Source organism: Catharus ustulatus, chromosome 6 (assembly GCF_009819885.2).
Source record: "Catharus ustulatus isolate bCatUst1 chromosome 6, bCatUst1.pri.v2, whole genome shotgun sequence".
In the NCBI taxonomy this organism is placed as follows: Eukaryota; Metazoa; Chordata; class Aves; order Passeriformes; family Turdidae; genus Catharus; species Catharus ustulatus.
The window spans coordinates 53,413,575-53,428,685 of NC_046226.1; the positions used below are offsets into that span (position 1 = coordinate 53,413,575).

The 15,111-nt window shown below is 58.5% G+C and overlaps 2 protein-coding genes across 2 annotated transcripts in view; one reads left to right on the plus strand and one right to left on the minus strand.

Annotated features, from left to right (window-relative positions):
• The window catches only part of LOC116997994 (antigen WC1.1-like), a 73,908-nt gene extending 62,039 nt beyond the window's left edge, over positions 1-11,869 (minus strand). The window contains exons 1-3 of the mRNA XM_033063274.2: positions 11,289-11,869; positions 10,898-11,218; positions 10,492-10,809 (exon numbers count right to left, since the gene is read on the minus strand). Coding sequence (XP_032919165.1) covers positions 10,492-10,809; positions 10,898-11,218; positions 11,289-11,340 — 691 coding nt within the window. The 5' untranslated portion in view covers positions 11,341-11,869. The remainder of the gene's footprint in view (positions 1-10,491; positions 10,810-10,897; positions 11,219-11,288) is intronic.
• A 610-nt stretch (positions 11,870-12,479) lies between these two features.
• Positions 12,480-15,030, plus strand: LOC116998002 (aryl hydrocarbon receptor interacting protein). Its single transcript, XM_033063282.2, has 6 exons — positions 12,480-12,940; positions 13,074-13,253; positions 13,428-13,616; positions 13,786-13,962; positions 14,049-14,190; positions 14,275-15,030. The coding sequence occupies exons 1-6, from the start codon at positions 12,578-12,580 to the stop codon at positions 14,478-14,480; spliced, it is 1,257 nt and encodes a 418-aa protein (XP_032919173.1). The 5' UTR covers positions 12,480-12,577; the 3' UTR covers positions 14,481-15,030.
• The last annotated feature ends 81 nt before the right edge of the window (positions 15,031-15,111 follow it).

Sequence of the window (15,111 nt, forward strand, 5' to 3'; positions counted from 1 at the left end):
CTCAGGGACAGCTTGGGGTTTAGCCAATCTTGCTGTAGAAACAAGAAGGAAACCCACAAATAGGAAACAAAGCGTCAGTGCTGTGTGGAGCTGCCTGTAGACAAAGTAGACAGTGAGAACCTGCATATGAGGAAAGCAGTCGGAGTTGTGAGCAAAGAAGTCCGTTCAAACAAGATATATAGAGTTTTTAATAAAAAACTGTGGTTCATGTGAGTCGTGCGCCTCGTGACAATTAATAGACCCGGCCTCTTTTCACGGGATCCCACCCGGAGCAAACGCAGCAGCCGGAACTGCAGCTGCTCCCCATCCACCTGCACCGCAGCAATTCCTCACGGCCACATCGTGCCGCTCCCTCGCTGTGCGCCGGCGGGAGGAGCTGCCCTGCCCCATCTCCCCGCTCTGCCGGGCACTGCGGCACCGGGCACTGTCCCGGAGCTGTCCCTGTCACACACGCACGGCACCGAGCCCAAAGCTGGACAGCTGGGGACACGCGAACGGCAGCGGCCTTGGTGCCTGGGTGGCTGCTGCCCCGGCCCCAGGGGACAGGAGCTCTCCGAGCGCTCCGAGACCTCCGGGGGCCCTCGCTCGGCTCCGAGCCTCTTTCCTGCCGCTTCTCATCGGGCTGCGCTATCGCCGCCTCAGCAGCCCCTGCTGCTGCCACGAGCTCAGGCGCTGCTCCGCCCTTCCCACCTGGAGCAGCTCCCGAGCAGAGCCCGAAGCGCTCCTGCCCTGTTTGCCTCGCTCCCACAGGCTGGGCAGCTGCCGGCTCTCGGGCGCCTGCTGCAGGGGCCCCGTCTCACCTGCCTGCACCTCAGGGACAACGAGCTGGGAGCCCAGGGTGTCCTGCAGCTCTGCCGGCAGCTCCGCCATCCCGCCTGCCCGCAGCGGAGCCTGGGCTCAGGGCCCTGCCACGGCCCCTTCCACGCCCGCCACTGCCGAGCCGGGGAGAGGATGCTGCGGGACAGGCAGGGCAGCACCGGCATCCCGCCTGCTTCAGCACCTCCCTCCCCACACGATCCAACACCTTCTCCTCTTCTCCTGCCTCCTCCGTGCCCAGGCTGAGCACGGACGGCTTCAGCCCGGCCCTGCTGCAGGAACTGGACGCCCTCCGGGCACTGCAGCCCGCACGGAATATCAGGAACTTCTTGGGGCATGACGTGCTGCCATGGACCGCGGGCTCCTGCCGAGGGCACAAATGTGCTACCCTCTTTCAGAAGACCACCCCTCCCTTAAGAAAAGCCGTTGAACAAGCAGAGCCATTCCCAGCCCAGCTCTCAGTGCTGCCCGTGGATCTGAGCCTGCCCCACCCGTGGGGCACAGGGAGGAGATCCTCCTGTAATGTGGGGTTGGTCCGAATCCTGCCCGGTCCCTTTTCCCCTCGGTGTTGCTGGGAACAGTTGTGAGCATTTGGCACTGCCAATCTAGAGCCATGGATCTGCTGCTGGGTCCCTGCCCACCCCCACAGCCAAAGCCTGCCATGGAGTGGCTCTGCAGAGGGCACAGGGCAGCTGTGAGGGCTCTGACCTGTGGGGGGGACACAGATCCACTCTGCTGTGCCACTCCCTTGCAAATGCCCCCACTGCTGGGAGAAGGTGGCTCCTGTGGCACATCCAGGAGATCGTCGTAGCCATCCGGAATTCCTTGCTCATGGGAGGACAGGGATCTGGAAAAAGGAAAGGGGTCCATGGCAGTGATAGCAGCCCTGGCAGGGCTCTGGCTGGGCCATCCCCTCTGGCCTTCCCACCAGGGATGTGCTGGAGACCCTTGGCCCCAGCAGGGAAAGGCAATGCTGTGCTGCACACTAACAAGGGGAGCACTTGTCCCCTCAGCTCCCCAGCACGGCTGAGTCCCCTCTCCCCTGCCCTCCCTGCTGCCTTCCTGCCCTGTGACCCCACCTCGGGATAGCTCATTGTCACTCCTCTACAAGCTGTCCCCGCTGGAATACGGCAGCTTCTTGTCCCATCCCTCTGACAGGGAACCTGCAGGGGATAAACAGGGACATGTGGCTCTTGGAGTCAGGTCCCTTATAAGTGCAGATGACCATGACTTCAGGCCGTGGGAAAGCCCTTGCAATAGTGCTGAGTAAAAACCATCCCCAGAATCCTCCAGTTCTGGTATGTTCATCATTGCTAGAAAGTTCTCTGCTTCCCTTGTTAGCATTGGTTTCTTTATGCTACAGTAATTTAAAAAATCCCAATTGCTCTTCTGTATTAGACCTCCTCCCTAAACTCAGCTGTAATTCCTTCCCTCCTCCAAGTTTATAACTACCCCTGACATGGCCTAACACGGCTTTTGTACATTTTTCCTCATGGATGGAATTTGCCTCCGTGTTCCATCATTCCCGGTTCGTTAAGTACAAACTGTTCGACATACTGTTTGTTATATTCTAGTGTTAAATTTCTTCAGTTTCCAAACAATCAGGTCAGATTGTCTTTCAGCAATAAATCACCAAGTTCAGTTCAGTCTCCAAACAAAATAATTGTTCCTTTTTTTTCTTCTGCCTTAGTTACTTTTCACTATGAATTAAAACAACAGTTGCAAACAATACAAACACCTTAAGTCATAATTAATACATTCCCAGGGTGTTGTTTGTTTCTGAACCCTCTCAATAACTTGTGTTACCTGTCCATTTTTTCCGGAGTTGTAGCTCCATCAATAAATCAGTTAATGCTGACTGTTGGAGGCTCCAGAGGAACTTTTCAATCTGTCTGGCCCATTTCCATTCCTCAAGGAGGTGTCTGATTCTTTCCCATTGGAGCTGTTCTTCCTCCAGGCTCAACAATGTTCCAGTTGGTAGCTGATCCAGGATGTCTAAATTGTAATTGTGGATGTCTCAAAACAATTTTACATTGGTATCTCAAACAGTAATATTATGAAATAACAGTTTTTTCACTCTACATATAAAAACTGCATCTGCATTTGATCTGAAGGCACGGTGGTTTCCTGTTGATTTTACATACCTTCGTTTTTGTTGACTGATTAATCTTTAAGGGTTGTTTTAAATTTTACTTTTAGGTCTCCAGGTGTTTCAATAATTTTCTAATCTTTATTTTGTATCAGTCCTTTTACTGGTGAAGCATCAGTTCAGTTTTTTCCACTGTTCAAACTGCTGCTTCTGTGGTTACAAGAAACAGAAATGCTCCCACCCCAGCCCCCACCAGGGTTCTAAACTTTCTCCTCTTCAGCATTTTATCCACACATACTGTCCTGGTCACATGGAATGTATCGGAAAAATCAAGAGGAGTTATTTGGGCCAAAATGCCTTTCTCTCTTAATTCCCCCAATTTGTTTGTGATGGTTGTAACACACCCCTGAATGGTTTTGTCCCTGACCAGTGAGGGATTGTCACTGTTATGCTGTCAGGGGAAGGCAGTCCATGTAATATTTCACAGGGCTAGGGAAGGCATCTGGTCCATGGCAATTTGTTTTTTATCATTAATTTAGGTAGTTGTTGTTTTAACTCACCCCGAGCTTTCGGGATGCTACGGGGTCTGATATTGCCAGGTAATTATTCTCCAGGTAAAATGAGTGCTCTGATCCAAATCAAGAACCTGTATTCATCTAAATCTATAGCCCCAGCCACAGGAAATGCTTTTACCCACTGAGTCAACTGATCTACTAAAACTAGCAGCTATTTCCAGCTGCCCCAGAAGCTGTTTGACTGCCTCCAGAGGGAGGACTCCTCAGCACTATTTTTGTTCACTTTCTGACATGTCAGACATCCTTGAGTCATTTGTCTCCCAATTTCACATATTCCTGTACACCCACAAAATTTCAAAAAGTGCTCCCAAAGTACCCTTGTTCCCCAGTGAGTCTTTCTATGGATGTTGCTTGGGATCTGTTGGGAAAAAGTTTTGGTGCTACTTTTCTACCTTTGGGCAGAATCCATTCTCCTTCTGTCAGGGTTGCTCCGAACTTCTTTATGGTTTCCACTTCTTCTAAGGAAAAGTGTGGTGATTTATTTTGTGTTTCTGCCTCCTGAAAAGTCATCATTACACTGCTGCTCTCCCTCAGGGCAGCCCCCCCTGCCTCATCACCAGCTAAACTGTTTCCTCCTCTTCTAACATCTCTGTGGTTGTGGTTGCTTGTGTTTCCTGCACTGCTGCCATTAGAATCCTGGCTTTTACTTTTGTGTTTTCTCTCATCTCTATTGACATATACTTTTAGCGCTTCCCTTAACAGCTCCTGAAGTCCCCTGTCCTACCAATTTTCCCATTTTTCCAGATTCTTCCTAATGTCTTTCCAAGACATAGTTACAAAGTGTGGTTTTAAAAGGACCTGCCCTGTTGCTGAATCAGGGTCTATGCATAGAATATAATTGCAAATTCTTTTTTAGTCTTTTTAGCCATTTTACTGGGGACTCATCCTTCCCTTGCTGTTCACTCAAAGCTTTCCTTTCATTTGGTCCCCTGGGCACTGCTGCCCGGATTTCTGGGACAATTATCCACCCAAACCCCCTCCTATTCTGCCTATGCTTTGGTCTCTGATGATCTTCATTTCGACTGTGTATTCCTGACTGTCTAATCATTTCTCCCTCTCCTTTTGTAAAAAACATTCCTAAAATAGCCTGTAATGTAATTGCAAATTCTGTTTTAGTCTTTTTAGCCATTTTATTGGGGACTCATCCTTCCCTTGCTGTTCACTCAAAGCTTTCCTTATATTTGGTCTGCTAGGAACGGCTCCCCAAATTTCTTGGATCGTTATCCACCCAAAATCCCTCCAATTCTGCATATGCTTTGGTCTCTGATGATCTTTATTTCAAGCTCATATTCCTAACTTTCTAATCATTTCTCCCTCTCTCTCTCTCCTTCTGTAAAAAGAATCCTCCCAATTTGGACTAATTCAAGGTCGTAACTTTATTTCCAGCGGCTGTTATCAGACCTACATCCTCACTATCCCTACTCCCATTAAACATCTGCAGGATTCTGCTTTGTCCCGTTCTTTTTGCCTTTTTGCTTTCTAACAATTGAGTACAATTTTTCTATTGATATGAAGCCACAGTTTTGCAAAAAAAAATTACAAATTTAGTTAGCACAAATCATATTTGTAACATAAAGGAGGGAGTTGGAAAGTTGCAGATTGAGCAAACAAGAGACTGCCTCACCTGTCCCTTCAAAGGCTTGGATCTATCTGCTTATGCCTTATCGGTCCTCAAAACTGGACTGTTAATTTTGTTAATTGTAATAACTGTCATTTCTTCATACGTGTTGAAACTATGATGAACATTTTTGAGAAAAAAGTTTATACTTCCAACTTAGGAAAATAAATAGGGAGAAATACTGGGGTTAGCTCCAATACAAGTACAGATGTCCATGGCTTAAGGCCATGGAAAAACCATTGCAGTATTGCAGAGAGAAAATCACCCCCAGAATGCTCCAGTTCATCATTACCAGAAAGTTCTCTGCTTCCCTTGGTAGCATTGGTTCCTTTTTCCTGCAGTAATTTAAATATTCCTAATAATTTTAATTTTTAGATTCCTAACCACTGCTCTTCATTGGACCCCCCTCGATAAACTCCACTCTAATACTCCTCTCCTCCAAGTCTATAAACACCCTAGGCATGCCCTAACACCTGCTTCTGTCCATTTGCCCCCCTGGATGGAATCGCCCTCCCTGCACCATCTTTCCCGGTTGTGGGACTTGCTGTTTGTTGATCTCTAGTATTAAAGTTACGCATTTCCTGAAAAATCAGGTCAGATTGTCTTTCTTCATAAAATCTTCAAGTTCAGTGCAGTCTCCGGCCCTGATAGCCGGGCTAGGAAGGATCGGAGCCTGCACAGGCTCGGCAGCCCCTGCTGCTGCCACGAGCTCAGGCGCTGCTCCGCCCTTCCCACCTGGAGCAGCTCCCGAGCAGAGCCCGAAGCGCTCCTGCCCTGTTTGCCTCGCTCCCACAGGCTGGGCAGCTGCCGCCTGTCGGGCGCCTGCTGCAGGGGCCCCGTCTCACCCGCCTGCACCTCAGGGACAACGAGCTGGGAGCCCAGGGCGTCCTGCAGCTCTGCCGGCAGCTCCGCCATCCCGCCTGCCCGCAGCGGAGCCTGGGCTCAGGGCCCTGCCACGGCCCCTTCCACGCCCGCCACTGCCGAGCCGGGGAGAGGATGCTGCGGGACAGGCAGGGCAGCACCGGCATCCCGCCTGCTTCAGCACCTCCCTCCCCACACGATCCAACACCTTCTCCTCTTCTCCCGCCTCCTCCGTGCCCAGGCTGAGCACGGACGGCTTCAGCCCGGCCCTGCTGCAGGAACTGGACGCCCTGCGGGCACTGCAGCCCGCCCTGAAGATCGGGAACCTCCTGGAGCATGACGTGCCGCAGGCAGGGGCCATGGCCCGGCTGCCCTGCCGGGGGACAGGAAGGCGCTGCCCTCCTTCAGAACATCTCCCCTCCTTCAGGAAAAGCCATTCCAGCAACCGGATCCATTCCCACCCAGCTCTCTCTCTACTGCCAGTGGCTCTGAGTCTGCCTGTCCCGTGGGGCACAGGGAGGAGATCCTGCTGCATCTCTGGCGGGGCAGGTCCAGATCCTGCCCTGTCCCTTTTCCCCTCGCTGCTCCCGGGAACAGTTGTGTGCATTTGGCACTGCCAAATAAAAATCCCCGTAGACAATCCCAGCCATCTCCCAGTGCTCTTCCTCCTGATCCCACCAATCCCAAGGATATCTAGGTGCATCCAGTTCCTGCCCCGCGTCCCCAAGGAATGGCCTCTGTAGCCGTTATGGGGACGGCTGCACCAAAGTGAGTCACTGACGACTTTGGGTTTTAATAGGCAAGAAAATTGAAATTTACATTGAACTCAAAGAAAATCCCTACAAAGGAGCTGTTTTCCTGTAGCACTGGACATGGAGGAATCATGTTTCAGGGCAGGAGCACCCGTCCCTGGGGACAGGGTCCGGCCTCACTGCCACACACGTGTCCCCAGTGATGGGGCATTGGCTGGAAATCCTCATGGCTCCGTCTCCAGGGCGCTGCTGCCAACATCATCATAGTCCGTGTGCCCCGGGGACTCTTCCAAGGGGTCCATGTTCGCTCCCGGGACATTTGGAGGGGAGGAGATTCCACCTTGGGGACAGCACAGAAAGGTGCCTGAGGGGACAGGCAGCTCCGTGTCCCCCCTGACAGACCCCACCTGGGCTCTGACCACAGCACACATGGATCTGCTGCTGGGTCCCTGCCCGACCCCACAGCCAAAGCCTGCCATGGAGTGGCTCTGCAGAGGGCACAGGACAGCTGTGAGGCCTCTGACCTGTGGGGAGGACACAGATCCATCTCTGCTGTGCCACACCCTTGGACATGTCCCCATCGCTGGGACCAGGAGCCTTCTGTGGTACATCCAGGACATCGTCGTAGCCATCCGAGATTCCTTGCTCGGGCCAGGCAGGGGGGTCTGGGAAATGCAGAGGGGTCCATGGCAGTGAGCAGCAGCCCCGGCAGGGCTCTGGCTGGGCCATCCCCTCTGGCCTTTCCAACATGGATGTGCTGGAGACCCTTGGCCCCAGCAGGGAAAGGCAATGCTGTGCTGCACACTAACAAGGGGAGCACTTGTCCCCTCAGCTCCCCAGCTCAGCTGTGTCCCCTCTCCCCTGCTCTCTCTGCTGCCTTCCTGCCCTGTGACCCCACCTGGGGCTGCCTCGGTGTCACTCCTCTCCAGGATGTCCCCGCTGGAATACAGCAGCTTCTTGATCCATCCCTCCTGCACGGAACCTGAAGGGGATAAACAGGGACATGGAGGTGGACTCAAATGGCACTGCAGGTGACAGAACCTCACAGCACACAGCGCGGCTCATCTGGGACCAAGGGGCCACCCTGAGCCCCTGGCCAAAAGCCACTGCTGGGTCACCAGGACCTGAAGCTGTCCTGGGGCCGTCAGGCAAAGCCTTCAGTCCGCAGAGCTGGGGCACAAGGGCTGCACCCACCTGGGCGACTGGGCACCTCCTGGTACTCCGGCATGGCCGTGTAGTCCAGTTCCTCGTAGACACCATTGGAGATGGCATCTGCAGCTCTGCCACGGCCTGGAACCACAGGCAGCATTTACCTGGGGCCCTGGGCACTGTGGGCGGCACCAAGATCACCCCTGCCCACCTTCTGAGCTGTTCCATAGGGCAGGAGCCCATGGACCCCCAAACCGGCTCTGTCCCGTTCCCCCACCCAGCAGGACCCACCTCTGCGCCAGGCACGGGCACGGCACAGCAGCACGGCCAGGGCACCCAGGGCCAGGCACAGCAGCGTCCCCAGCACCACGCACAGCAAAGTTGACACAGGCACCGTCCCCACGGCCGGTACTCGAGTGCTTCTCCTGGGAACACCTTTGGGACACAGGCAGGCAGTGAGGGGAGGGGGATCCCAGCCAGCCCCATGTGGGGGATGCAGGCACGGGCAGAGCTACCTGTGCTGGTGGCACCCTCCGGATGTGGGGTAGTGTCTGTCCCAGTGCTGCCATCCCTGTCCTCCTCACATTCCACGTGCACGTGCCCGCCAATGCCGCAGCTCTGCAGGTGCCAGGGAGCCGAGGGGCACTCCCAGAGTGAGTGAGCCCCGTCCTCGCAGCCCACCCAGGCCAGCCAGGCACGGGACGGCTGCTGGGCAGTGTCGGCCGACAGCCGACCCGGCTCCCCACAGCCCAGCTGGCGGCACACGGTGCCGGCAGTGCCGGTGCTGGTGCCGTTGGAGCACACGCGGCCCCAGGTGCCGTTATAGGACACCTCCAGGGAGCCACGGCAGCGCCCACGGCCGCCTGCCAGCCGCACGGAGATCTGCTCTGCAAGGGGGGCAGCGGGGTCACGGCACGGCCACCAACCCCCCGCGGCCTCTGCCGGACCCTGCTCTGGGGCTGCCCGCCACTGACCTGAGCACACGGCCCCTGCCCCGACGCCGCGCCCGCACTCGCGCTCTTCCGAGCGCCCGCATTCCCAGAGAGACTCCTCGCTCCCGGAGCACTCGGCCATGTACGGCCACAGCGGCCCCGTGCCGCCACCGAAGCGCGCCGAGCTCGGGGCCTCCAGGGCCCTGCCACAGCCCAGCTCCCGGCACACAACGGCAGCGTCCTGCAGGTCCCATCCTTCCTGGCACACGCTGCTCCAGCTGCCACCGGAATAGACCTCCACGCGCCCGGCACAGCGCCCTGAGCTCCCCACCAGCCTCACCCGCCGGCTGCCTGCGGGCACGGAAGGACCGGGCTGGGGATGGCTGCTTGGGGCACGGGAACCTCTGCCCCTTCTCTGGACACCCACCTGAGCAGACGATGGACACCCCGTGAGGGAAGCCAGCGGGTGCAGTGTTCATCCACCTTAAAGAATTAACTGGAACGGACTCCTGAAACAAGTTCTGGGACAACCATGCGGGCCCCTTGGAGAGAGCTGTGGTCAACTCCATGACGGTTCTGAGCACACCTTCCATGACGTCCCTCTCTGTCTTGTCGATGTTTTTTAGGGTACGCGAACCAGGGACACCATCACTCTTCTCCAGTTCTCCACAGCCCAGCTCTCGGCACACACTGCTGAAATTCCGTATGAGCAAAAGCTCTCCCGGCGCACGGCGCCACTCCCCGGTGCTTGTGGATACCTCCAGCCACCCATTGCACTGGGTCGCACCCTCCACCAGCCGCAGGGACTCGACAATGCCTGTAAAATCCCCAGAATCAGATCTTCATCCAAAAATAACACCGTACAGACTGATTGCAGTTCTCGGGGAGTCCCAAAACCCAGAGAGGCTCCTCCCGCAGGTGCCGTACACACCTGAGCAGTTGACAGCAGCGGCGTTCCCGGGGGCACACGGAGCCTTCCCCAGCACGGTCACGGGGCACTGGCCCGGGTGCCGCTCGCTCCCGCTGCAGCCGAAGGTGTCCGGCCGCAGCGGCCCCTCCCCGCTGCCGAAGGAGCCTCCCGGGGGCACCGAGAGGGCGCGGCCGCAGCCCAGGTGGCGGCACAGGACGTGCGCGTCGGGCAGGTCCCACTCGCTGGCGCACACGGACCCCCACGTCCCCCTCACGGCCACCTCCACTCGGCCGGAGCATCCCGAGCTGCCGTTCCCCAGCCGGAAGCCCGTGTAGGCTGCGGCAGGAAGGGCGGTCAGGGCGGGGATGCTGCACGGAGCCCAAGAGCCCCCGGTGTTCCCGGCACTTACGGGAGCAGATGATGCTGGCACGGCCGCTGCAGCCCTGGCTCGGGGCCGGACGCCGGGCACAGGCACTGAGGAGGGGCTCGGTGCCATTGCACTGGAAGCCGCCGTCCCAGAGCGATGCCGATGCCGCCCCAAACCGGCCACTGCCGGCCATGGCGAGCGGCTCCCCGCAGCCCAGTTCCCTGCACACCACCTGGGCCGCCTTCATGTCCACCTGATCCTCACACACACCAACCCAGGCCCGGCCCTGCCGCACCTCCAGCTGCCCGGCACAGGCTCCGGGACCTCCGACCAGCCGAGAAAATCCTAAAGGAGCAGCGCAGGCTCAGAGTCAAGGCATGAAGTGCATGAAGTGTCACATCGCCTCGAAGCCTAATTCCTACCTTGACACACAACAGCAGCGTCCCAGTCATGGATGCTGCCGTAGGGTCCCCAGCCACGGATCTCGCAGTCCCAGAGAGTGGCCTCGGACCCTTTGCAGTCCACCAAGGCCAGACTGACGGGCCCGTCCCCTTCGCCGAAGCGCTCGCGGGCGTAGTAGGCACCGGCAGCCGAGCCACAGCCCAGCTGCTGACAAACCACCTCAGCATCCTCCACGTCCCAGATGTCGTCTCCCACCGAGCCCCAGTGTCCCTGCAGCTTCACCTCCACTCTCCCGGCACACGGACTGCCGCCGCCCGCCAGCCTCAGCTCCACGGCATCTGCACCAGGCCAGGGGCACGGCTCAGCCCTGCCCGGGATGCTCCTGCACAAGGCAGCTGTCCCAGCACGGCCAGTGTGTCCCCTCACCTGTGCACGTCACCCCTACATCTTTCTCGTGGCCGCAGAAGTGCTGCCCCCATCCGAAGGGCGAACAGTCCTCCAGTGCATTCTCGGTGCCGCGGCAGAAGAAGGGCTGCAGCCAGATCCGCCCGGTGCCCTGCCCGAACGGGGCGTGCGGGGACGCCCTGGCCACCCGGCCACAGCCCAGCTGCCGGCACACCACGCTGGCCCAGCGGGCTTCCCAGTCGAAGTCGAAGACGCACACGGAGCCCCACTCACCGTCGTGCTTCACCTCCACTCTCCCGGCACAGCGCCCGCCGCCGCCCACCAGACGCAGCTCCCCGGAGCCTGCGGCACGGAGGCTGCTGAGCCGGGCCCGGCACCGCCGCGGGCCCCGCTCCCAGCGCCCGCCACTCACCCGCACTCAGCTGCACGCACACCAGCAGCCCCAGCGCCAGCAGCGGCCCCATGGCAGCGGCCCCGAGCCAGCGCAGCCAGGCCACCTCTCGCCAGCGCCCGAGCCAATGCACGCAGCAGCAGCAGCAGCAGCCGGGCAGCCTTTATCAGGTGCCTCCTCTGCCGCCTCTGGGGCCGCAGCCTCCAATAACCTGCTCCGTGCCCAAATATGAGCCTCGGCTCCGCTTCTGGCGTCACACACCTCCCCACACTGGGCTGCCACCCGGATGTCTCTGGGGGGAGGCAGCTCCCCCACGACACCTGCGCTGGGGGGGCCCTTCCTGTATCCCCCGAGCCTCCTGCTCTGCTGCTGCAGCCTGGCAAGAGCTTTGCTGATAGGGACAGCCCTCACCCCACATCCTAGCAAGAGCTGCTCTCGCTCATGCACCTGCAAAGCCCCAAGCCCTTATCTCTGGGGCGATCCCCTGCCGGGGTGCTCACAGCCCCCGCGGGGGGTGGCAGCAGCCCCCGGCTCCGCTCGGATCTGGACCAGCTCCCCGGTCCCTCGCGGCGGCGCTGGCACATGGCGCTGCTGCCGCAGCTCTGGCCCCGCGCTCGCCTCGCCGCCAGGGCAGGAAGGAGGCGGTCACCCCTCGGCGGCTCCCGGCCTCGCCATCGACCGCACGCAGCTCCCGACACCTGCGCTGCCGCCGATAACGCCGCGGCTCCGCGCTGCCCCTGCCCCGCGGTGAAGCCCCGGTGGGGGGGCAGAGAGCCCACTTGACTTCTGGGGGACGCACCTGGGTATGCTGGTACCCAGCAGCATCAAAAACTGACGCATGTAATACGGGGGGGCAGGAACTCCCTTGCGGTCTGTGCTGTGTGTGAGGGTGAGGACGGGGCTGAACCACCCCACAGCAGTGCTGAATAGTCACAGTGCCCGCAGAACAGCGTGGTCTCTAGGAGGTGACTCCTGCAGTAAGCAGTCACCTCCATTGTGCTTACAACGTTTCTGTGGCATTGCAGACTTGCCACCCGCCTGTGTCCTTGTATCACCCCAGGATGGCTTGTGGACTGGGCTGAACCCTGCTATGCCGTGAGGTGTCCCCCCCAACGGTGTCGCACGAGCCTGCCGTGGCTGCCTATCCTTCCTGCCCGCACGGAGACCCGGCCGTGGCTGTCTGGAAACGACCCGGCTACGTTGTCTCCGCGGCGGGTAGGGACTCTCACAGTGGGTCCCGGCGACATTATCAACCTCAAATCCTACACCGTGGCCTTTCTATGTAGGTGGCACAAGGTTTTCATTCTGGAATGCCTCCCGTGTCTCCTGGAACGGCCCCCGAGAAGGATGGGGGCCGACAGGAAACCAGGAGAACCACACGGGAACCGGGTGCGCGGCTGCCTCCCTGGCCACGCCCCCTTCCCAAGACCACGCCACTTTCCCGGAGCCCACGCCCCGCAGAGCCACCTCCGGGCCGGCAGAGGGCGCCCCGCGCAGACACCACTATCCGGAAAGAGACGAGCGGCGGCGGAGGCGGCCGAGCCAAGGCTGGCGGCACGGGCGGAGTGGACGCGATGGCGCAGCAAGTCGAGCAGCTGCGAGCGGACGGCGTGGACAAGGAGGTGCTGCGGGAGGGCACCGGACCGTTGCCTGACTTCCGCGACGGCACCAAGGTCAGGTCTGCGGGGCGACGGGCGGGGTGGGGGATGTGGGAAGCGGAACGCGGCGGGAGAGGCGCGCATGCGCGCCCCCCCCCCCCCTTTTGCGTCGCCATGGTGACGCCGCGGGCTCCTCCTGCCTGTTCAGGCCACTTTCCACTACCGGACGCTGCGGTGCGACGATGAGGAGACGCCGGTGGACGATAGCAGGGAGCGGGGAAAGCCCATGGAGCTCATCGCCGGGAAAAAATTCAAGCTGCCGGTGTGGGAAGCGGCGCTGCGAACCATGCGGCCCGGCGAGCGTGCGCGCTTCCGCTGCGACGCCAAGGTGGGCGGGACCGGATACCGCCGTGGGCGTGGCCTGTGCGGGTGGGCGGTGACTTCACGTTGTGGCGCGGGTCGCGGGCAGCCCGGTGCGCTTCAGCCGTGGGATGCGAGCATGGAGCATCCTGATAGTCTGCCCTCCTCCCTCCCCAAATTCCCCCTCTCTTCTCTCCCGCAGCACGTGGTGCTTTACCCGCTAGTGTCTAAGAGCCTGCGGAACATCGCAGCAGGGAAGGACCCACTGGAGGGGCAGCGGCACTGCTGCAGCATCGCCCAGATGCACGAGCACTACTCCCTGGGGTACCCCGACCTCGACGAGCTCCAGAAGAACCCCCAGCCCCTCATCTTCGACATCGAGGTGCTGAAGGTGAGGTGCCAGCATGGGGAGCTCGGGCATGGAAGTGTCCAAAAAACCCACAGAAGTGGGATGTGGTTTAGTAGTGGCCTTGGCAGTTCAGGACTCGATCCTAGAGCTCTTCTCCAACCTAAACAATTCCATGATCCTCTTCTCTGATTCTATGATGGGGTGCTGGCAGGTGGAGCCACCCGGCTCCTACCAGCAGGACCCATGGGCCATGACAGATGAGGAGAAGCTCCAGGCTGTGCCCCAGATCCACAAGGAAGGCAACGAGCTGTACCGGCAGGGCAAAGTGCCCGAGGCAGCTGCCAAATACTACGATGCCATTGCCTGTCTCAAAAACCTGCAGATGAAGGTGGGTCTCCTCAGATCCATACAGGCATCCCCAGGAAAGCAGGGCTAGAGAGCTGCCCCTTACTGTCCCTGCTCTGTCTGCCATAGGAGCAGCCAGGCTCTCCAGACTGGATCGAGCTTGACCAGAAGATCACACCCCTGCTCTTAAACTACTGCCAGTGCAAGCTGCAGTGTGAGGAGTACTACGAGGTGCTGGATCACTGCTCCTCCATCCTCAACAAATACGAGGGTAAGGAGCCATGAGCCATCCCAGGTGGCTGGGGTGGGTACCAGGAGCCCCCCACGCTCTGCTGACCCAGCTCTCTCCCCACAGACAATGTCAAGGCCTACTTCAAGCGGGGCAAGGCGCATGCAGCCGTGTGGAATGTGGCTGAGGCACAGGCTGACTTTGCCAAAGTCCTGGCGCTCGACCCCTCGCTGCGGCCCGTGGTCTCCAAGGAGCTGCGGAGCCTGGAAGCGCGGCTGCGGGAGAAGGATGCCGAAGACAAGATCCGCTTCAAGGGCATCTTCTCCCAGTAGAGTCTGTGGCAGCAAGGGAGAGCCCAGTGCTCTCAGGATGGGTTCTTTTAGATATTCCACATGTGGAATGGTCATGGATGTTTATTAATGTTTAATACAGATTTTACTTATTTGAAGTCAGTGGAAAGGGCCCCGGAGCTCGCCACAGCCTGGGGACACAACCAGGCACTTAAGTGGCAGCATAAAGCATTGCAGCACATGGCTGAAGCTGTTTGCTGGGCTCTAGACTCTGGTCGTTGTCACACCAGGGATGTGTGGGTGACAAGAGCCCGCTGCTTCCCTGCCAACTTTTATCACTTATTTGGGTGTTTTTATACTTTATGATGGCCATGGAGGGGCAGCACCAAGCTTCGGCCCCAGCTCCAACCCGTTCATGCCTGTTCTCTGTGCCACGCCATTGTCACTTCTCCAGGCTGCTGCTATCATCCCAAACCAGTGTCTCCTCTTGTCATGTCAGTGTCGGGAATATTTTATATAGAATAACAGCTTGTTCCTGCTATCTCTATAAACCTCTGGTCATGCTATGCCAAGATAAACTCAAGTAAAACCAGTCACTACCCCTGGTCACTACAAAAATTTGCTGCTAGAGGTAAATGAGGGGAAACTAAGTTGGAGAGGGGGAAGGTATCAG

What these genes read in the sequence shown, in the direction of transcription:
- LOC116998002 (XM_033063282.2), top strand. Translation starts at nt 12,578, where the DNA reads ATGCCTCCCGTGTCTCCTGGAACGGCCCCCGAGAAGGATGGGGGCCGA. An exon ending in GCTTCCGCTGCGACGCCAAG is followed by an intron (nt 13,254 to 13,427) that starts GTGGGCGGGACC and finishes TCTCTCCCGCAG; the next exon opens with CACGTGGTGCTTTACCCGCT. An exon ending in TCAAAAACCTGCAGATGAAG is followed by an intron (nt 13,963 to 14,048) that starts GTGGGTCTCCTC and finishes TGTCTGCCATAG; the next exon opens with GAGCAGCCAGGCTCTCCAGA.